This window comes from Aedes aegypti, chromosome 2 (genome assembly GCF_002204515.2).
Source record: "Aedes aegypti strain LVP_AGWG chromosome 2, AaegL5.0 Primary Assembly, whole genome shotgun sequence".
In the NCBI taxonomy this organism is placed as follows: Eukaryota; Metazoa; Arthropoda; class Insecta; order Diptera; family Culicidae; genus Aedes; species Aedes aegypti.
Window position 1 is genome coordinate 318252664 of NC_035108.1, and position 22869 is coordinate 318275532.

Here is a 22869-nt window from a genome sequence, read left to right on the forward strand (position 1 = left end):
TTTCAACGCGAACTGTTGTCAGATTCTCCAGTCTTGTGCACTTGAAAATTCAAAGTTTGGCTTCCTTTTATAATCACCTTAAGATCTCGTTAGGAAATTCCTAGCATATGTTCAAACTGATTTCGCCCAATATTTCTCTAAGAATTGGGTTGTTAAGTAATGACATATTTGCAGTGTTTCGTAGCATGTTCGAAAGATCACATTTTCTAAGTATATCAAGTATATCAAAAAGATTTCAATCCGTAGACTCAAAGACATTTCAATTTAAACAATGACAGCTCGCTTGATGTTAAATTTGCTGGGGGTGATGCAAAAGTGATTTCCATACTAATATCAAACGTTATTAAAATGTTTCAGGGCACGGACAACTTTGAAATTTTGAGTTGTGGTTCAAACTTTAATGTAGATTCAGAATATACAAAAAAATGGATACACCTACACAAGCCAATTCTTCCGAAAAACCTAATGTCTAATACTTCAATAATTCCCTTGAAAATGAATTTAATGGCTTGGTTTGCAAAATTTATGAAGTTTAATATATGGAAAGCTAGGTTTCAGAACTACCAATATAGTGCTTCACTTTCATTTTGGAGTATGAATAAACAACTAATTAAGTTTTAACATTTCACTTTACACTTTACAAAGAATTCTAAAAATCACTAGAAAGGCGTGCAAATACCATTAAACTTTTATATGTATAATAATAATATACTCACTTGCTAATGTTTTTTCAACACCAATATTTTGAACACTTTCCCCGGGAAATCGACACACCTTAACAACCCGGCATATGTTCAAGTTTATCAATAACGCTTTAAATCGTCGTTTAAAACTAAATAATTGATGAATTTGGATGTGTCGCAAGCTACGCTTCACAAAGTCAATATATTGACCACTACCTCCAGGATACTGGCTCTTGAACCAGAGCAATTAATCACGATTTGTGATTAAAAACTGTGATTAATTTATCATAACGAAGTTGTTTATATAGGATTGTTTGTTAATCATGAGTAATATTCTTCATTATCTAATGTTAGTTTATAACCCACTGGTTGCATACTTCAAGTCGTTTAGTGCATCTTTTCGGGCATTTAGTCATTAGTTATTGAATGATTAATGACTAATCAAAGATTAAGCATAGCATAGCATAGCATAGCATAGACTGACTGTACATGTCAATGGTTGCTACTCCGTGATTGATCGGAACTGGTAATAATTGCACTGCGATCCAAATGAATAAAGGATGGGAGTTTCCGCTTACTCTCGGAGTGCAATTTTAGCAGATCTAATATTATTGATCAATAACGGCGCCGGCCAAGTCCTTACAGTCAGTTGGGATAGGGAAGGAATGTTAGGGTGTAATGATTGTTGCTTCTAGAGACCGAGAATACCTCTGCATCTCCACAATCACCACGGGAAGGGTGTTTATTAGTGGAGAAGGAAAAGATCTGGGAGTCACCTTTGGTCGGTGATGCGATCCATGGATAAGGAGGAAAAATACGGTTTATACTTAAAGCTAGTTTTTAGTTTTGTCTCAAAAAGTATTTGGTAGAAGATTTGAAATAAACGTCAACATCTGTAATGTCGAACCATTCAAAAGAAGTTTTTATTAATGGCGAAAAGAGAAAAATATATGCGTATATTTTAAATTATATGAAACAGGAATAATGCCGACACTTGTAGTGAAGAACCATACATAGTTTGTTTGATAATTACATAAAAGTATTACTGAACATTTATGCCTCAAGAAGAAAAGTCTTTGGTAGAAGTTTCAAAATAAACGTCGACATTCATAATGTCGAACAATTCAAAAAATATTTTAAGTAATATCAAAAAGTTTCTATGTTTATTAGAATTGTATAATACAGGCATAATGCCGACACTTGTAGTGACGAACCATACAAAGTTTGATTGAATATTAGAAAAAAGTAACGTTTACATGAAAGAATGTGTTATCATAAGCATGAAACGAGCTCACCAGTTGGTAATCCATCCTCGACTGAACACGAATATCTTTTCGCACTCACACAGCGCGAACAGCAAAACTTCTCGGCGCCTCGAAAACGAACCGTCTTGCTTGGGCTTTCCAAAACACGCGAACCGAAAACCAAACTCCCGGCATCCCGAAAACGAAGCGTCTTGTTTGGGCTTTCCAAAACACTACCCAGCGAAACCCGCGAACCGAAAACCGAACTCCCGGCGACCCGAAAACGAAGCGTCTTGTTTGGGCTTTCCAAAACACTGCCCAGCAAAACCCACGAACCGAAAACCGAACTCCCGGCGACCCGAAAACGAAGCGTCTTGTTTGGGCTTTCCAAAACACTGCCCAGCAAAACCCACGAACCGAAAACCAAACTCCCGGCGTCCCTAAAACGAAGCGTCTTGTTTGGGCTTATCAAAACACTGCCCAGCAAAACCCGCGAACCGAAAACCAATATCCCGGCGTCCCGAAAACGAAGCGTCTTGTTTGGGCTTTCCAAAACACTGCCGATTAATGACTAATCAAAGATTAATCATAAAAACATTAATTAAATGACATGAGATGCCCAAAACACCTTTAAGTATGCAACAAATGCATCACACTCTTGGAAATTTATTTCAGTACACTTATGATTAAAAAAAATCTGAAACAAATAGCTCTCATCATGATTTTTCGTTCAATCATCAATTTTTCAATCATGATTAACTAAATAGGGGGGTCCGTAGCCTTGAAGTAACGCTTTCGCTTCATTTTTAAATTATATGAAACAGGAATAATGCCGACACTTGTAGTGAAGAACCATACATAGTTTGTTTGAAAATTACATAAAAGTATTACTGAAAATTTATGCATCAAGAAGAAAAGTCTTTGGTAGAAGTTTCAAAATAAATGTCGACATTCATAATGTCGAACAATTCAAAAAATATTTTAAGTAATATCAAAAAGTTTCTATGTTTATTAGAATTGTATAATACAGGCATAATGCCGACACTTGTAGTGACGAACCATACAAAGTTTGATTGAATATTAGAAAAAAGTAACGTTTACATGAAAGAATGTGTTATCATAAGCATGAAACGAGCTCACCAGTTGGTAATCCATCCTCGACTGAACACGAATATCTTTTCGCACTCACACAGCGCGAACAGCAAAACTTCTCGGCGCCTCGAAAACGAACCGTCTTGCTTGGGCTTTCCAAAACACGCGAACCGAAAACCAAACTCCCGGCGTCCCGAAAACGAAGCGTCTTGTTTGGGCTTTCCAAAACACTGCCCAGCAAAACCCACGAACCGAAAACCAAACTCCCGGTGACCCGAAAACGAAGCGTCTTGTTTGGGCTTTCCAAAACACTGCCCAGCAAAACCCACGAACCGAAAACCGAACTCCCGGCGACCCGAAAACGAAGCGTCTTGTTTGGGCTTTCCAAAACACTGCCCAGCAAAACCCGCGAACCGAAAACCGAACTCCCGGCGACCCGAAAACGAAACGTCTTGTTTGGGCTTTCCAAAACACTGCCCAGCAAAACCCACGAACCGAAAACCAAACTCCCGGTGACCCGAAAACGAAGCGTCTTGTTTGGGCTTTCCAAAACACTGCCCAGCAAAACCCACGAACCGAAAACCGAACTCCCGGCGACCCGAAAACGAAGCGTCTTGTTTGGGCTTTCCAAAACACTGCCCAGCAAAACCCACGAACCGAAAACCAAACTCCCGGCGTCCCTAAAACGAAGCGTCTTGTTTGGGCTTATCAAAACACTGCCCAGCAAAACCCGCGAACCGAAAACCAATATCCCGGCGTCCCGAAAACGAAGCGTCTTGTTTGGGCTTTCCAAAACACTGCCGATTAATGACTAATCAAAGATTAATCATAAAAACATTAATTAAATGACATGAGATGCCCAAAACACCTTTAAGTATGCAACAAATGCATCACACTCTTGGAAATTTATTTCAGTACACTTATGATTAAAAAAAATCTGAAACAAATAGCTCTCATCATGATTTTTCGTTCAATCATCAATTTTTCAATCATGATTAACTAAATGATGGGTCCGTAGCCTTGAGGTAACGCTTTCGCTTCATTTTTAAATTATATGAAACAGGAATAATGCCGACACTTGTAGTGAAGAACCATACATAGTTTGTTTGAAAATTACATAAAAGTATTACTGAAAATTTATGCATCAAGAAGAAAAGTCTTTGGTAGAAGTTTCAAAATAAATGTCGACATTCATAATGTCGAACAATTCAAAAAATATTTTAAGTAATATCAAAAAGTTTCTATGTTTATTAGAATTGTATAATACAGGCATAATGCCGACACTTGTAGTGACGAACCATACAAAGTTTGATTGAATATTAGAAAAAAGTAACGTTTACATGAAAGAATGTGTTATCATAAGCATGAAACGAGCTCACCAGTTGGTAATCCATCCTCGACTGAACACGAATATCTTTTCGCACTCACACAGCGCGAACAGCAAAACTTCTCGGCGCCTCGAAAACGAACCGTCTTGCTTGGGCTTTCCAAAACACGCGAACCGAAAACCAAACTCCCGGCGTCCCGAAAACGAAGCGTCTTGTTTGGGCTTTCCAAAACACTGCCCAGCGAAACCCGCGAACCGAAAACCGAACTCCCGGCGACCCGAAAACGAAGCGTCTTGTTTGGGCTTTCCAAAACACTGCCCAGCAAATCCCGCGAACCGAAAACCGAACTCCCGGCGACCCGAAAACGAAGCGTCTTGTTTGGGCTTTCCAAAACACTGCCCAGCAAAACCCGCGAACCGAAAACCGAACTCCCGGCGACCCGAAAACGAAACGTCTTGTTTGGGCTTTCCAAAACACTGCCCAGCAAAACCCACGAACCGAAAACCAAACTCCCGGTGACCCGAAAACGAAGCGTCTTGTTTGGGCTTTCCAAAACACTGCCCAGCAAAACACACGAACCGAAAACCGAACTCCCGGCGACCCGAAAACGAAGCGTCTTGTTTGGGCTTTCCAAAACACTGCCCAGCAAAACCCACGAACCGAAAACCAAACTCCCGGCGTCCCTAAAACGAAGCGTCTTGTTTGGGCTTATCAAAACACTGCCCAGCAAAACCCGCGAACCGAAAACCAATATCCCGGCGTCCCGAAAACGAAGCGTCTTGTTTGGGCTTTCCAAAACACTGCCGATTAATGACTAATCAAAGATTAATCATAAAAACATTAATTAAATGACATGAGATGCCCAAAACACCTTAAAGTATGCAACAAATGCATCACACTCTTGGAAATTTATTTCAGTACACTTATGATTAAAAAAAAATCTGAAACAAATAGCTCTCATCATGATTTTTCGTTCAATCATCAATTTTTCAATCATGATTAACTAAATTGGGGGGTCCGTAGCCTTGAGGTAACGCTTTCGCTTCATAAGCGGAAGGTCATGGATTCAATTCCCAGCCCCTCCAAAAAAATAACCCGTCCAGCCACCAGAAGACGCCGCACGGAGGACCGTGCATAGGGGAACACATCCATCCTCCGTCAGTATCAGATGGTGACTGAGACAAACTGACCCACTTCGCAGGCAGCTAGCCTCAAACGACTCAGGAACACGGCAAAACGAACCACCGCAAGAGCAATTGACTATGGCTTATGGAAATCGATTGGACCAACAGCAGAGCACTCTCCTACCTGCTCGGTGTGAGAGCAAAAGAGCAGAAGAGAGTGAAAGCAGATGTAAATATAGATTAGCTAAAAATAGAACTGTATCGGTAAGGAAGATACAGATGAACTGATTCCGGCACAGTAGTGGCCACGAGCACGGAGTGCCTTAAAAAAAAATGATTAACTAAATACTCTTCCCTTGAACCATCCTTCTTTAGACTAGGTTTGCAAAACAATGAAACTTGATTAATCGTTAATAAATTTTGGGAATCGGTATGAAGGTGGCTTCTGACTCTTTAAGGGGGCTACTCCAGTACTTCCCGTAATTGAATCCGGAACTATCGTAATTTACGAATCGATACACGCAGTTTCAAAGACAAACAGCAATCCTGAATTTTACGAAATTTCGTTAGAAGACGACTGAAAAACATAATTTTGAAAAACTACCGTAAAACTAAACATTACAAATAGGGAAAGTGTACCAGTTATGGCCATAGTGGTTCCCTATTTGGCCATATGGGTTTTCTCGAAAACTTTCATATTTTGAATATTTTTGAATGTTTCAACATCATCAAGATTGAGTAGTTTGACACACAGAATAAAAAAAAATGAAGAAAATCAAATTATCCCGTATAGCGAAATAGGGAACGATTATGTCCATAACTGGTACACCTACGCTACTTCGCATATGGATCAAATGGAAAAAAATGATGTGAATTTTGCGATAAATTGACACGTTTTCTCAGTGAGAATCGAACTAATAACTCCCTGTTCACTATATAGGGTGCGTTATCCTTACACCACGAGTGGACTCATGGATGCAGAAGTTAACCTGAATTCGATTTCAACTCAACAATCACACACTACTCGCCAACGACTTGTTGGACGAGATTTGTTTAGTGCAACGTTTTCAATATAAATACGATAAATGATAATTAAAAAAAACTATTATTTTGATATTTAAAATTTTGAACAAATTTGAGTTAATCATAATCACTAATCGTATTGAGTTTATTCATTAATCATAATCATTAATCATCTAAAATTGTAATTTAATCAACAATCATAATCATTAATCATACTCTGGTTTAATAATCAATCACAATCATTAATCATGACTTAAAAATTTTAATCAATAATCATAATCATCATAAAATTGAATGTAATCATTCATTACTTAATCATTAATTGTGACCCGTTAATCATTATCACGCACGGACGATTTAGAGCATAAATCTGCGTCTTCGAGTTGATACGTGGGTCAATTGTAGTGAAAATATCAACGAAAACTAAGATTTTAGAAAACCACGTTTGAAAATTAGAACTGACGTAACTTTTAGCTCGGAAGACTTGAGGTTTTTCAGTGAGGTGAATATCGTTATGATATGATGTCAAATCGGATACCTATTAAAATTATTTTTGAATGGGTTACAATCATTAATGGATGTATTTTCGGTGGGGCAATGAAAATTTTCAGAAATATTTGTTGTGCTCATGTTTTTTGCCTGGTGTTCATATTATTACCAACTGCTGTTCATTTTACCCACATAGTGCAGGTAAAAATGAACATTTGCATCGCTTTTTGATAGCGATGAAAATATGTGAAAATTTAGCTATTTTAGTCTGAATCCATGTCGTTGCTATAGATTACATCCCTATTTTTGATGTTGTGAGATAGAACTATACAAATTCCTCATTTTCCTAACAGAAACAAGATGATTTCCTTAAGGTGTTCATTTTACCACCCCTTCCCCTATGCAAAAAGTCGAGATATAAGCCTGGTTTGCTGCTGAAAAGGAATCGCTAAAGAAATTTTTCGCCGATTTCTGGCAGAAATTTTCTACAGCGACTCCCATTTGAACTGACATTTCTTTTTAACTGCGTACTGCGATCAGAAAAAAGCGTATTCTTGATCGATTGCTTGCAGAAAATTCCCATGCATCAAGATAGGCCGAAAAATTACTTGTCAGCAGCGAATCAGGCTATAGAGTTTAATGCACCCACCTAGGATCGAAGTATGCTGGATTGAAAGGACCACATAATCCATCGAATTACATAATATCGAGTAATGTCGATTTTACTGTTATGAATAAAAAAGGTGCTGAATTTCCAAATAGATGTATGCAGTAGAACTTGAGGCTTTCTTCGTCGAATGAAGAGGGCAACATCTATCATTAATATATTAAATTGTCTTCCCGTGCGGCCTCAATGTGTGTCTGAAAACCTTAAAACTCAATTTCAACTGGAAGCAAGCAGCTGAACCGTGACAAATTGTATCAGTTGTAAAATATTGAGATCAATCTCCGTCCGATGATTTGATAAGGGGCATTGTGACACGTAAACAACCCCCAACGGGTTATTCACTTTATCTGCCACAAATGGACAGTCGACATGCAATCCCATATAGGTACGTATGAAATTCTCCCTGTCGTAAATGATCGTTTCAATGGAAGCGATAACCGCATGAGTGGAGGAGGGTCCCGTACGAAAAAAAAATACATAGGTAGATACTAACAACTCTATTAGGTTCCAGTTTGACATAATAACAGCTTGCTTCATGCGCTCTAATCGCGGTATGCGGCAGTCGAGCGCTTTATCTAGTCATTCTAATTCCACCTGAAATCATTGTTGAGTATGAGTGGTCGAATGAATCCATTCGAGATGGATTGATTCAGTGTATGATTACAGGTAAAAAGCGGTCTTCGAGAACGTAGACCTCCGATGAGTGCCGGTGGTGATCTTTCCGCATCAAATTCAAGGTCATCTGGATGATGTTTCCCACCCAAACAAGAACACCGGTACAACCGGATTGAAGTGCCATTGCAAAAAATGCTGCACCACTCCCGACTAAGGGTATGCGATATGCACTTTTATTGTGATCATACGGAATGGAACAAATATGTAACAAATATGAAGAATGTCTTTATCCACTTATAACAGAAAACGAAAACTTTGTCTTAAGAACAAGCTTTTTGTGCGGTTGGTATACCTTTGAGCGATAGTTAAATACGTTTTAATGGAATGCAAGAAAAAATTGCCTTGAAAAAATCAGTTTTATTTCGTGTGCTTACTAAAACGTTTGAAACATCGCATACCCTCACTCCCGGCAGAACCTGTTGAAACTGTTGTAGGCATGTGGTTCTTGAGGCCCTTCGCCATCATCGATGGGAGCTCGGACCGATTTTACGATAGATACGAATCACTCTCCATTTTCAGCGCCCGCACTCCAAAACTGGTTTTGGACCAGGAAGCCGGCCTTTTTGCGTCGAGAGCTTTGTTTCTCAGCGGATTGCGCGATTTAATTGCTGCAACTGCGTGGTCCAGGAACCGGTGCTAATGCCAACCGAGCGGCAACTATGAATGGCAAGCGGAGAACTAGAAAAAAAAAACTGTAGCGAACAATTGCGGTAGTTGCACTATTGCTGATGAGACAATTAAAACTGGGAAATGCTCCAATCAGAATTATTTTACATGCAAATAAGAGCAGAATTGAAAAGGTTTTTTCCCTGTTAAGAATTCCTGTTTTCTGAGCATCAGCTGTACCTGGTCCGGGGCAAAATGTTTGATGGCTAAATGCTCGAATGGAAATTGTTGCAGTCGAGACCGCGTGACGCTGGGATCATCTGAGGAAGAGCGTAATTCCGTCAATTGAATAATCGCCTAGTGGCTTGCGTGTTGGTACCTAATATACGCGTAGGTTGGTCCAAAGAAACGAGTGTCATCTGTATTGAATAATGCAGCGGATTGCGCTGTTATGTATAAGCGGAATAGTTTAGATGAAAAAAAAATGTAGGAAACCGTTGACATTGACATTGGCCTTCTTGACCAATCTGAGTTACCGGTTTCTGTGTTTATTGAATGGAATATCTTCCACCAATAAAATATGAGTAGCCTTCAACTATCCATTATTCGTTAATCACATAGCTCTTCAATTTATTACCGCATGACACTGCGAATTTAAATATATGGACAACAAATACTGTAATTCAAGAGAAGTACAAGGAGGTGGGGCCTTCATAAACCTAGTGGTAACATTTGCGGATACAAAGCAAAGCCAGACTGGTTCAGGTGTTCATAACAGTGCTGTTTTCACCTTTCTAACACTTCATGTTCAATCAACAAGATGCTCTCATTCACCATCAACCATCTCTTTCATTGTGAAATTCGGAATACCTTCTTCTTCTTGGCATTACGTCCTCACTGGGACAGAGCCTGCTTCTTAGCTCAGTGTTCAATGAGCACTTCCACAGTTATTAACTGAGCTTTATTTGCCATTTTCGCATTCGTTTATCGTGTGGTAGGTACGATGATACTCTATGCCCAGAGAAGTAAAAAAAATCCATAATAAAAAGATCCTGAACCGACCAGGAATTAAACCCAGATACCTTCAGCATGGCTTTACTTTGTAGCTGCGGACTCTAACCACTCGGCTAAGGAAGGCTCCAGAGCAAGACCATGCTCTTTGCTTATTAGGAATCTGCATGGACAATAATGCAAACAAAGTGTTACTGGAATTTAATAATCAATACCAGCAATCCAAAAAAGTAAGAATCAGGGTAAACTCATTAACCACACAAAACCTTTCCCTCATCAAATATGGGAAATATAGACTACTGGCCGAAATATACTTACCCCCTGCATAAAACGCGTGGCCAATCCTTTAAAACTACTTACCATTCGCTGTTAATGACCACGTTTTGGGGACATGATGGACACTCCGTGCGAACAATCACAATGTCAACTTGTTTTCAATCAATGCGGCGGTTTCGATTAGCGATACCCCAGCACTTGCTCACTTTACAGCTGAAATGAAACGTAGGAGGTTTGGCATTCGATTGAGTGGCGAATTACTGTTGATTTCGCAAATTAGTGTCGTCGATTGTCGTAAACTGCGATACGTGATGTTCGTTTATGTTCGAGATCTGACTCATTTTGGTGCATGGGAATTCCCCCGAAATATAAAACTTGTTCTTATGCAAAACAAGTAAAAGATCGTTTTCCTTTTTTTTTTCGTTTCAGATAAAAATCAAACAAAATGACAGTGGACAAAGGACATAGTAATACGGCTTTCGTTGGGGATGAACAAGTGACCAGCAAAAAGTCAGCCCCAGTGAAAACCATCAGTGCCAACAACTATGTGCTGGAAATTCAGGACAAAAAGCCCGGCCTTGAAACGGACTACAATCCTTACGAGCACCGACACGTGGAGCATCCCACCACGAGCAATGAAACGTTGATCCACCTGCTGAAAGGCTCTCTCGGTACCGGCATCCTGGCAATGCCTAATGCTTTCCATCATGCCGGTTGGTTGGTGGGTGCCGTCGGTACCCTGCTGATCGGCATTCTGTGCACCTACTGTATTCACCTGCTGATCAAGGCCGAGTACGAACTCTGCCGGCGGAAACGAGTTCCTAGTCTCAACTATCCTGCTGTGACCCAGACTGCCCTCCTGGAGGGACCCGATGCCCTAAAACCCCTCTCCAATGTGATAATGTAAGTTTGTTAGAACAATATCATACAAGTATCATCGATCAGCACGCGCTATGTCCAAAGGGGGTTATAATGCGAGTTACATGTACAGTCGAAGTATAGAAGTTGGATGTCGTTATGGAGCATGGAGGAATAAAACGATTAGAATATGTGCTAAAATAGCTAAACGAATGTCGTTATATTGAGTGACTATTGAATATAACACTAATGTCGCAATAGAGAACGGTCGAAACAGAGAAATGTCGCTATAAAAGTTGAAATTAGTATGGGAATTTGAAGGGACCATCGGAAATGTCGTTATAGAGAGATTTGTCGCTATAAAAGTTGTCGTTATAACGAGCTTCGACTGTATCTCAGATTTTCATTCACAAGAAGTTGCTCTTGATCATAAAGAGCAAGCTAGAAAAAAAACTAAAATATTCTAACTAGAATTTTTTTAAAGAAATTATTTTTGGATATTTCTCATAGTTTTTCTTCTTCTTTTTCTGTTAGCATGAGCCACTGCGACCATTATTTTGATCTATTGTGGCATTACCCGTATCTTTAGTGTATCCTTCATTACACCAGAAAACATAACCTTACTAAGTTTGACAATAATGATGATCTTTGTCTTGTTTACGGATGACTTGTCAAAATGACCTGAGTGCAGTGGGGATTCGCTCGTTGGGGTTCCGCTATATTGGAATGACTCGATGGTTGGATGTTCGCTAGATGAAAAAAAAAAACAATTAAAGGCACTCGAATGTCATGAGTAGATGTCAAACTGGCTTTAACGTCTGAGCATCGTCACATAGAAGTCGCCTTATATAGGACAAATGTTTTTGTATTCCGGACTAAAAAAACGGAATTCGAGATTTTTATTTTCAATTTCCATAACATAACATGAACATAAATTTTTTTTTTAATTTTTATTAATTTATTTTATTCAATTTATTTATTGAATGTTGAGGTGATCACGATGTACCGGGCCCAGATAGCCGTAGCAGTAAACGCGCAGCTATTCAGCAAGACCAAGCTGAGGGTCGTGGGCTCGAATCCCACCGGTCGAGGATCTTTTCGGGTTGGAAATTTTCTCGACTTCCCTGGGCAATAGAGTATCTTCGTACCTGCCAGGCAAAAATGGTCATTGGCACAGTAAGCTCTCAGTTAATAACTGTGGAAGTGCTCATAAGAACACTACAATGAGAAGCAGGCTCTTTCCCAATGGAGACGTAATGCCAGAAAGATGAAGAAGAAGAGGTGTTCACACTCTTCCTTCGCAAATCTTGGCAACTGGTTACGTGGGATGATCGGCAAATCAGTAGAAGTGCACAGAGAATTACTGTTTTGAAGCAACTTTATGAGAGAAACTAGCTTAGTGCACACTTATTTTTTTCACGAGCTCGACTGTTCGAATCTCGGTTTCCCAATTTTAACCGAGATTCAGATAACAAATTGTTCGGTTACTTAGGAACGAAGCATGATTATCTGATACTCGGCTTTTATTTCCGGAGATTCCAGGAAATTTGTTTGCCGACTACTCGGCTGTGCAAATCTCGGTTAATATAAGCCGAGATTCAGCATTCCAAATTAAGTGTGTGTTTCATTGTTCATTCTCTCGTTTCAGAACAGCAGTGTATAGTTTAGCTGAGAAAGGATTTTAACTTTTCAGCTTATTTAGCAAAAATGTCAGCTTATTGAGCAATACCCAAACAACCAGAAGTCGCATCAATGTTCACGTAATAACTCGTTTATTCATATAATTCACATCAAACCCGCAAAACATGGTGGATAAATTCGTCAGTATGATGAGTTTCCTCGCATAAAACGCTTTTTCTTCTAAGTTCATTTGTACATTTTGTTTTGTCCCGTACACTCGTACAAAGTAAGTCGATTCAATCCGTAGCAGCTGTCAAATCAACATTTGTTATCATAAGTTGAATCGCATTAGATTACAGGTTAGTTTTGTAGAAAATTTATACACTCGCATTGTTTGCTATTATTCATCACATAATATATGCACGTATATCGTCTCTACTTTTGTACGTAGAAAGCCTTTTCGCGACATCTTACAAGTGAAATGTTGCACGTGCAAAGCCTCCAGGTGATATCGTTATACGTACATTTTGGATGACTGGGTAGTGCCTTTAATATTAAAAATACATTTATTAGGGTGTTGAAAATATTTCTCGATTAATTTTTCAAATTGACGTAAGTAACTTCAATTCGTTTTTGAGAAAATTAATTCAGAAGAATCACAACCTATCTTCTAAAACTGTTTCAAAATAAATCACCTTTTTAACATTTTTTTGCCGTGTACATTGCTTAAATTTTGCATACAATAAGCTCGCGTTCAAAAACTAGGGTGTTCCTATTATTTTCCACAAAAATTGTATGACAAAATGATAAGCCGTTTTATTCAGTTACTTGCGACGTTTTTGTACCAGTGTAGAATCAACTCAAGTAGTGTTTTGTTTTGATTCGTGGTTAAGTCACAGCAGAGCGGCGAAAGTGGTGGTTAGGCTCCGAAAGTTGAAAATCTTACTTTCGTCGTTTTGTAAATCCGGAAATAAAACGTTCTAATAGTGTAAAATTGATTTGGTTCAGAGCGAAACGTGTAAAATTTCGTCTGCGAAACACATAAAATCGATAAAGTAAGATTGTATACTTTTTTGACTCGAGTCTGTTTGAATAAGTTTTCGAGATTTGAATAAATGATGATTTCATACAGAACACTGGCAGACGAAGCATGGACTGTTCTCAGTTACTCAGTCAAAAAAGTTGGCAAAGGAATGCCGAAAACGTGTATTTGATGTGTGAGTGGAGAATAAATTTTCTATACTTTACAACGCTCTGCTCCTGGAATGAATAATGGAATTGAAAGAAAATAGTTAAATTGAAAAAAAAAAAACTAGTTAACCTATGTGTCTTATAAGCGAGCCTCAACAAAAAAGAATAAATTTTTGGACTTAATTTCTAGATAGAATGAACGATGACATAAGTTCAAAACCAAAACAAACTCGCCAGCTGTCACTTCTTATCTGGTTTCAAAATAACTGAATGAGGGATCTGGCAGATTGGACTACCTCTCTTCTAGATACCTTGGTTCCATTCTTGATATTGTTTTCTATTTACATTCACTTGACAGTTCTAGAACAAACCTTTCAAATACAATAGTCAGCCACATTCACACAACAGACTGCTTCTACAATATTGCATACAACATACTACCAGAACATTCCATGAGATAATGAATAGGGTAGAGGACTATAAGTACAGAATCAGTATGAAATAAATCGTGACAGTGTCTTTCTCGTATTTCAATTCTCTACTGGATCGTATCCACGGGGACAACTTCATTTCCATTGATAAGTAATAAAGTATCGATCTCTGTACAGTTTTAGTTTCGATGCCTCAGAGATTGAAAATTTTGATTACAGGAAAAATCAGAGCTTAAATCTATGATGATTTAAGCTCTGAATTTTCCTGTAATCAAAATTATAGATTGCAATATTATTGTATATGCTGACAATGATAAGTTTGATGGTTTCAACGCGAAACCTTGTCGAAGAACTTAGAAAATGAAAGAATGAAATACAGTGATCTTTACATGAGGGACGCCAATTAATAGGGGATCGATGGGAATCGCACACATAAATACCTGTAGCATCTGGGGATTGCTGGCTGTGCGTGATTTCCGCTAGGTAATCGGAATCTGAACGAGATAGAAACTTTATAAGTTTTAAACACTTGTGCCAGTGTGAGTGAATATTTCCTATTTGTTGCTATTATATGATATTTCGGCGTCTAAACAAGACAGAACATTCTTGTTTGCGAGTGTGCAGAGGATGCAGTGCTTCCCTTCAATGTTCCAAAGTTATCCACTGCTTGAGTAATTAGAGTTTCCTTAAGGGACCATTCAAATCTCAAAAATCATCCACAACGTGATGCAAGTGTAACTCGACATATCTCAAATCAAAACATCATGTCTTTGAGAAATTTGGTTTGAATAAGCAAACCTATACCAAGGAACTATGCAAAGTTACGAATATATGTATTGTTTAGGTTGCGCTAGTGTACGTAAATCTTTACGGTATGATGCGATTGAAAAATATTTCAGAACCCTAAGGGAATATTTTTTGTTTCTCTTTGAGAAAATCGCTCAAAGAAAGAAGAGCAACATCATTGGAACCTACAAAGTTCCAAATTCATCCAATAAATGGCACCAGTTGAAGAATATCTCGAACTCTAAATAAAATAGAAAATTTCTGTTTAAGAGAAAGTTGCTCAGAGTAACCAGAGCTTCTCCGATAGAATCTACGTAACTCCAATTTCATGGACTGAGTTTTTTTCCTGAGTTGCAAGAATTCATGTGAGATTACATTGAAGTATTCCTGAAGGTATTTCTGGAAAATTTCCTGAATGAATACTAGTAGGAATTACTGTAGGTATCTCTGAAAGCATTTCTGTGAATGCCTGTGGAAATTCTAAACAAATCCCTGGAAAATTTACAAAAAGAATGCTTGGGAGATTTCTTGAAATCAAAGAATCTTCAAAGTTATACGTGAAAGCATCCCCTGTAAAATTCCCGAATTAATCTGAAATGATCTTCGAAGGATTTTCTGAAAGAATCCCAAGGCGAGGTTGCTATGGAGTAATATCAAAGGAAAACTCTGACGGTAGTCTTGATGTAATTCCTGGAATAACCCTAGGAAGAATTCTTTAACGAATGTTTGGAAAAAATCCTTGAGCATTTCTAAAAGAATCCCCGGAGTAACTTCCGAACGAATTCATCGAGGAACCAATGGAAGTATTCCTAGAGAAAATAGGAATCTCCAGAGGGATCCTTTGAAGCAATCACTACAAGTATCCCCGAAAAACCTATACTGGATTAAATACACGAGATCAGGCAAGAATTAAATGTTTTGAAATTTACGAACGGAAGCAAGGAAGGTTTTCCTACCGCTCTATAACTTAAAAGATTGTGCAATAATAGATACCTTGAACAAATTATACCGTGATGTATATTTGACAACGACTTATTTTAATCATACCATTCAAAACGAACCAAGAAACGAGCGGAATTCTGCAGGGTCCTTCGAAGAAGCTCTAATCACTTAGTGGATAAAATTGGATCTTTGCAGGGTCCTGCTGAACTATTTGCTGCTCACCATGGGTAACTTTCGTTTAGGTTCTGAAGTATTCCACAGTATTTACAAACTGGAATTATTTACTAGGGCGCCACATAGTGAATGAATTAGGAACTTTGTAGGGTCCCTCAGGGAAGCACTCCCAGGTAACATTGGTAGCTGAATAATAGTTTATTCAACTAAAAAGAAGCTGTATAAACAACATTTAAGCTGAATAAGCTGTTATTCAGCTACCATTCCGAACAAGTGTTTAAATAATATAAAACTTCTATCTCGATCAGATTCTGAGATATCCTACCGGAAGTGATGTTGTACACTACCGTTGCGTAGTGTTGATTTTCATAAGATAACATATTCTGAAAGGAAGCAAGCACTGTCCTGTACAACTCTCCCGAAAACAGTATCCCCAGTCTGATACTTTGGTTGGTATAATTTTTGCTATACATCATTCTATATGAATCAATGCCCTCGTATAAAATGCATGGAAATACATACCAAAGTGGATTCCATATACGCGCTTCGCGCGACTTTTTCAGAGTTTTCATAATCAGCAATACGATGACTCAAAATTTCGATGAAAAGTAAATAAAGTTTTCAACCAGTCTCGAACACGGGACCTTTGGATTCTGTATAGATCACCTTACCACTGCACTTTAATATTATACATGTAGGAAACGTGATTATTTGCCAATATGAATGCATGTATCCTATACAACAACACTTGCTTTGTTAATCTTCGAAGCCCACCGTCAGAAGATACCAAGCCTGAGTGGCAATTTTTACTAAGTTACTGCGATTTAATTTGTGCTGTCTGGAATGATATACGATCAATTTGACGATCAATTTGACACGATTCTAGATAATAAGCGAAATCGCGGCGACAACGATAAAAAATCGTCGCGATTTCGGCGATGTTTCGCTGCATGCACAGTTTGATAAGCGCATCTAAGCCACAGCGACGCGATTTCACAGCGAATCGCGTCGTGTCAGTCAAGATGGTTTCATAGAAGAGTGCTTGCAGCGACACAACAACGAAATCTTGACGATTTTTTGTCGCTGTTGCCGTAAAAAGTCGTGTAGATTTGGGGGAGCCTTATATCAACAAATTTTGTTTGCTGGCGACGATTATGTTAGTCTGTTTGAAAGCTGGCAGCGCGTTTTGCTATCCATGAAACAGACAATACCACTCTGTAGGCGCCACCCCATGGACTAGAGTTGGCACTCTGGCATAGACCATCAAAGCATGCCCGTTTTTGACTTTCGTTTTCCGTTTTGAGAGCTAACTTTGCCTCTCTGAATGGTGCACCACGTTTTTCACTTACGACTCGTGCTGTAAATATCATCACTCTGCAACTTGTCAGTCACGAAATTGAATTTTTTTACGAATTATACAATTTATTTTTATCTTCATACAAAAAGTCTTATCATGGAGGAAGGGTTGGTTAAAAATCCTTAAAATTACCTTACGTGATAAATGAACCGCCCATTTTCAGTGTATTTTTTTTGTAGCGCAAACAATTCACTCCAACTTTACTATATAACGTTTTGCTATAAAATCAACAATTTTTGAAGTCAGAATTTTTGTAATAAATTGCATGCAACAACATATAGGCCAGTTTCAGAAGTTATTATTTTTTGAGTTTAAATTATTCTACCATATCAAAACATGCGCAAACGTGGAAAGACTAAACGTCGAAAAACGAAACGTCAAATCCCAAAACGTCGAAATCCGTGAAATTTTAACAGCGATTTGGAATTATTTTCCAGATCTATTTTTTCATAGTTTGTTCGTTAAGCACATAGTGAATAATTTATTCTTTCGAGAGAGCACCATTTTTCCAAGAAATTTTCGTTTCCTTTCATGTTTTCGTCCAACCATTTTTCATATAGGTAAAAACTTTCAAGAGCAACTTTGAAAAAAATCTAAAAAACGATTGCTTAAAAAATCGAAGATAGAATGTTTGCTGGTTTCGCTTAATTGTTTCTTATGGTCAACAGAAGATGCCTGTGCAAGAACACCTAAGGTATATGAAAGTTGCATAAGAATCCCCATTGGACATAGCGTAACCACTAAGTACCGCAGATCATCCTCATCTCATTTTCAGAGAACGCGCGCAACACTGCTGTGCAGTTTTATCATCAATCAATCACATTCCTTCCTCCATCCCACGCTCACGTCGATTATCCACTGGATGAACGCAATCAATCACAAGTTATTAATCGGAAAATTCTTTTCTCTACCCCTCCTTCCTCCGTACTGCAATACTGATCGAAATGGTGCATGAAAATGTCGTGGCTTCAAACCTCAACCCTTCAGACACATAATCAACGTCTTTCTGCTCGTCTACCAGCTGGGCACGTGCTGTGTGTACGTAGTGTTCGTCGCGTCCAACATTAAGGCAATCGCCGACTACTACACCGAGACTCCGACCGACGTGCGGTTGTTTATGCTGATCATCCTGCTGCCATTGATCTTGATCAACTGGGTAAGTGTGCATTATTTACTAAGCCGAAATCATCGTCGTCGTCATCGGAGGATGGCTTCCCTAGTGCGGAGGTGTACTGCAGCTAGAAATAGTATTTGCGATCTGCTTAAGGTCGAGAACAATGCGTCGCATGCATCAGGGTTGGAACTGAGCGACTTTTTACTCATGGGTTTTGCACCAAAACATAAAGCATGTAATTTCAGTTAACTATGTTAACACTGTTATTCCCCAAATGTTGTCAGAGCTGTAACAAAAGATTTTAAACAGCTTCTCATGGTTTGTTGAGGATCATCATTGTTACAGAGAGCGATAAGTGAGAAATACTCTCATTTTTTTTTTAGAATTCAATCCTATAAACATAATTTGTATTAGTTACGAAATGCCTTAAATGTTTGGCCACAAACGTCCATAGGTACAACCCTGTAAAACTACCAAGTTCAACCGATGTGCACTTTATTGTTCAGAAATAGCCACATAGTTTGACGCGTTCGAGCAATACACGCTTAGCCGCTGTCCATCGTCATTTTTGAGTCCGGATTAATTTTATTCGCTTAATTTTCTTCTCACCCCTCTGATCTCTCTTCCACCAGGTTAGAAATTTGAAATTTTTGGCACCCTTCTCGACGCTGGCTAATTTTATCACCCTGGTATCGTTCGGAATCATCCTGTACTACATCTTCCGCGAACCGGTTACCTTCGAGGGAAAGGAAGCGTTCGGCAAGATTAGCGAGTTCCCGCTATTCTTTGGAACGGTGCTGTTCGCCCTGGAAGCTATCGGTGTGGTGAGTATGCAAGTTCAAGGTGTCATTGAAGAACACTGGTTTAACTTTCCATTCAAATCAAAATCTAGATCTTGCCTCTGGAAAATGAGATGAAGAAGCCCAAGCAGTTCGGAGGAAACTTCGGAGTGCTCAACAAAGCCATGGTGCTTATCGTGACGCTTTACATCGGAATGGGATTCTTCGGATATTTGAACTACGGAGCAGACTCGAAGGGATCGATCACGCTGAATCTACCCGAGCAAGAGATGTGAGTATTACATTAAAATAATAATGGAATTGAATTCTACATAAAAAACCTCCTTTCAGTTTGGCACAATGCGTAAAAGGGATGCTTGCTTTCGCCATCTACATCACGCATGGTTTGGCTTGTTACGTAGCCATCGACATCACCTGGAACGATTACGCCAAGAAACGGTTCGGCGATTCGCCACGAAGCGTGTTCTACGAGTACATCGTCCGAACCGTCCTGGTTCTTATCACATGTGAGTAACCGTTGAATTGAGAGACGAATATTTTGACAAGACTTTTTTCGTATTTCAGTCCTATTGGCCGTTGCCATTCCCAACTTGGAGCTGTTCATTTCGCTGTTCGGTGCTCTCTGCCTGTCGGCACTGGGAATCGCTTTCCCTGCTCTGATTCAAACTTGCACCTACTGGCACCAGAGGCATGGATGGGACAAAACCTGGATGATCGTAAAGAACGTCGTCATCGGTGTGATTGCCATTGTGGGTTTGGTGGTTGGAACCACCACCAGCTTGAAGGAAATTGTACACACTTTCTTCGAGGAAGAGTAAAACGCGCCGAGTATCCACAGTTTCCAGTGATGACGACAAATAAGAATAGATATCTGCAGTGATTCGAATGGTTCACGTTAGACGTGAACTTGTGAGTATTATTCAGCCTGACATCGTTGAATTGACGGCTGCAGTCTTTCAACGGTGTGGGAGTCATTTTATCGCTCAACGCAAGGAGTATGCCTTCTTTCAAACACATGAGCGAAGCAGATTTTTTGAAACATTCCTAAAACAGTTTAAATCTGTTTGTAGATAAAATTCGAACTAGTAGGTATCGTTCAGTATATGTATAGTTTGTAGAACATTTCGTTGAGCAACCCCACAGACAACCCACTGTACTGATAAGTGAGTTAGTTCTCATAATGTTAGTTTGTATTTGTTAATTCTTAAGATTGAACGATGTAAAGTCATGTGCCAACGCAATTAAGTATTGATTAGATCGTATAACACGAAGAAAAGCAAAAAATGCGGAACTTGTTAAGATTTCTAAGTATGACGAACAGAAAAGCCCTATAATTATTATATACCTATTTTATGACATAAAATTATGTAAAATTGAATAAATTATTTAAGCAAATGATAGTGTGTATTCATGACTGAATATCACAGCTGTGCATTAATTATATGAAATCTTTTTATTATAAAACGTGCAATATCCTGACCCAAAACATTTTCTGACAAATCACAAAAAAATATTCTTCAATTATGACGTTTGCTCGGCTATGGTCGTCACCATACTAGTTTTGTTTCTCAACCTTAGTTACCAAAGAAAAACGGCTCGCTGTAAGGTGCTCGATTCCGCAAAGTTTTCAGAAGTCTCGAGGGTCAGCGAACCCTCTGTTGAGAAACGTGGTACTAGTTCAATGCGTTTATCGAGTAATATCGCGAATTCGTTTAGGTGCAAATATATCTGAGATCGTCTAAATTACTTTATCTTACGTTCAGTATCATAAGGAGGTAACTGCAGTGTTCGATTTCTCTTCATCGATTTTCTCTTTGGATAGTCATTAGAGTGATGCAAATTTTAAAATTTTAGCTCCCCTATGCTTAAACCATTTTAATTATGGTAAATAGCATCCTCCCAAAGTTTGAAGTGATTCGGAACAAATTTGACTGTGCACACGCCATTTGAAGTTTATATGGAGATTACTATGGAAAACGCCAATCTTTTGTGTTCAGCTCTCTATCTCTTCATCATAAAATTTTATGAAAAAGTGAACAAATTCTTCTTATGTGAAATCCTCCCAGCTACAACTTTGCCGAAGATCACTTTTTGATTGAACGTTATTATTTACGCGTTATTATTTGCGTTATTAACGAAATTATTTATCATCATAAAGTTGGTTTGCATGTAGCATGCTTCACCAACTGTTCGGCAGGCAACAGTGGTGCTCCTGGGGGGAAGAATAGATCAAAGTAATCCAGGCTACTATGTTCTACAGCCATAAAGCAATGTTGCTCTGAAAGTAATTGAATGATCATCTCAGCATGATACAGACTTTGTTATCAATAATAACAAATTATCCTCACGTCCCATCAAAATATGGTCTTCGGCAAAGTTGTAGCTGGGAAGTTTTCACATGAGATGAGTGTGTTCACTTTTCCATAGATTATTACGACGATCAGTTAGAGGACTGAACACAAAAGGTTTGCCTTTTCCATAGTAATTTCCATATAAACTTCAAATAGCGTGTGCACAGCCAAATTTCTTCCGAAACACTTCAAATTTTGGGAGGATAATTTTCATCATAATTGACATCGTTTAAGCATAGGGGAGCAAAAACTTCAAAATTTGCATTAGTCTTATAGTTATCCATCCGCTTCTTAAAAAAGTAAAAGTTCATTGGTTCAATCCCATTCCCATCCCTTTCCTCGTACTTTGTAGTTGTATCTTTCACTTTCTTCTATTTTACACTATTAATCTATCACACTTGAATAAACAAAAAATATTCTTTCAAAGCAATCGCTAGAACCAGAGACGGACACCGTTTCACTACGCTTCCATTCTTACAGCACGCCTTTCGTAAGCCTTTTCTTACGCCTGATATATAGGCAGTCTGCTAATCAAAAACAAGCCTCTCTGCCATAAATACCTTTTCGCATAAACTGACGTAGATGCAGGGGTGTATCCGGTTTACTGTGGGCCAGTTTTGAATGCAACATCAATTCCTCCCCTTCTCCACCGTGCTCCACACAACCAGCTGAGAATGTCTGTTTGTCCCAAGCAATCATCTGGTTGGTTTCTTGTGTAAGTGCAGCTGATTTTCTTTTAGGATCTGTTCACACAATTTAATCGATTTCCAAAACTTTTAAAGATACATGGTGACGAAGAACGATGATTACTAACCAGAACTGACAAGTTTCATCCTAGTTCCACCGTGTGAGATTTGATAGAGACTAAGTGCCGTATTCGTGAGTGCTGCATAGTGGTGATGGAAAGCATCATGCCGTTTACGCAAAATTAACCAATATAAAGCAAGATCCACGCTCTCACGCTCACGAACCAACAGTTTAGCCTTATAGGGCTATTATACTGCTTATATACTGACCATAAAAGCAA

General features: G+C 38.7%; 1 protein-coding gene across 1 annotated transcript in view; it reads left to right on the plus strand.

Annotated features, from left to right (window-relative positions):
* The window catches only part of LOC5571215 (proton-coupled amino acid transporter-like protein CG1139), an 88670-nt gene extending 67784 nt beyond the window's left edge, over positions 1-20886 (plus strand). Inside the window, exons 2-7 of the mRNA XM_021845773.1 lie at positions 10648-11121; positions 18565-18733; positions 19324-19515; positions 19584-19762; positions 19822-19997; positions 20056-20886. Coding sequence (XP_021701465.1) covers positions 10664-11121; positions 18565-18733; positions 19324-19515; positions 19584-19762; positions 19822-19997; positions 20056-20309 — 1428 coding nt within the window. The 5' untranslated portion in view covers positions 10648-10663 and the 3' untranslated portion in view covers positions 20310-20886. The remainder of the gene's footprint in view (positions 1-10647; positions 11122-18564; positions 18734-19323; positions 19516-19583; positions 19763-19821; positions 19998-20055) is intronic.
* Positions 20887-22869: the final 1983 nt, after the last annotated feature.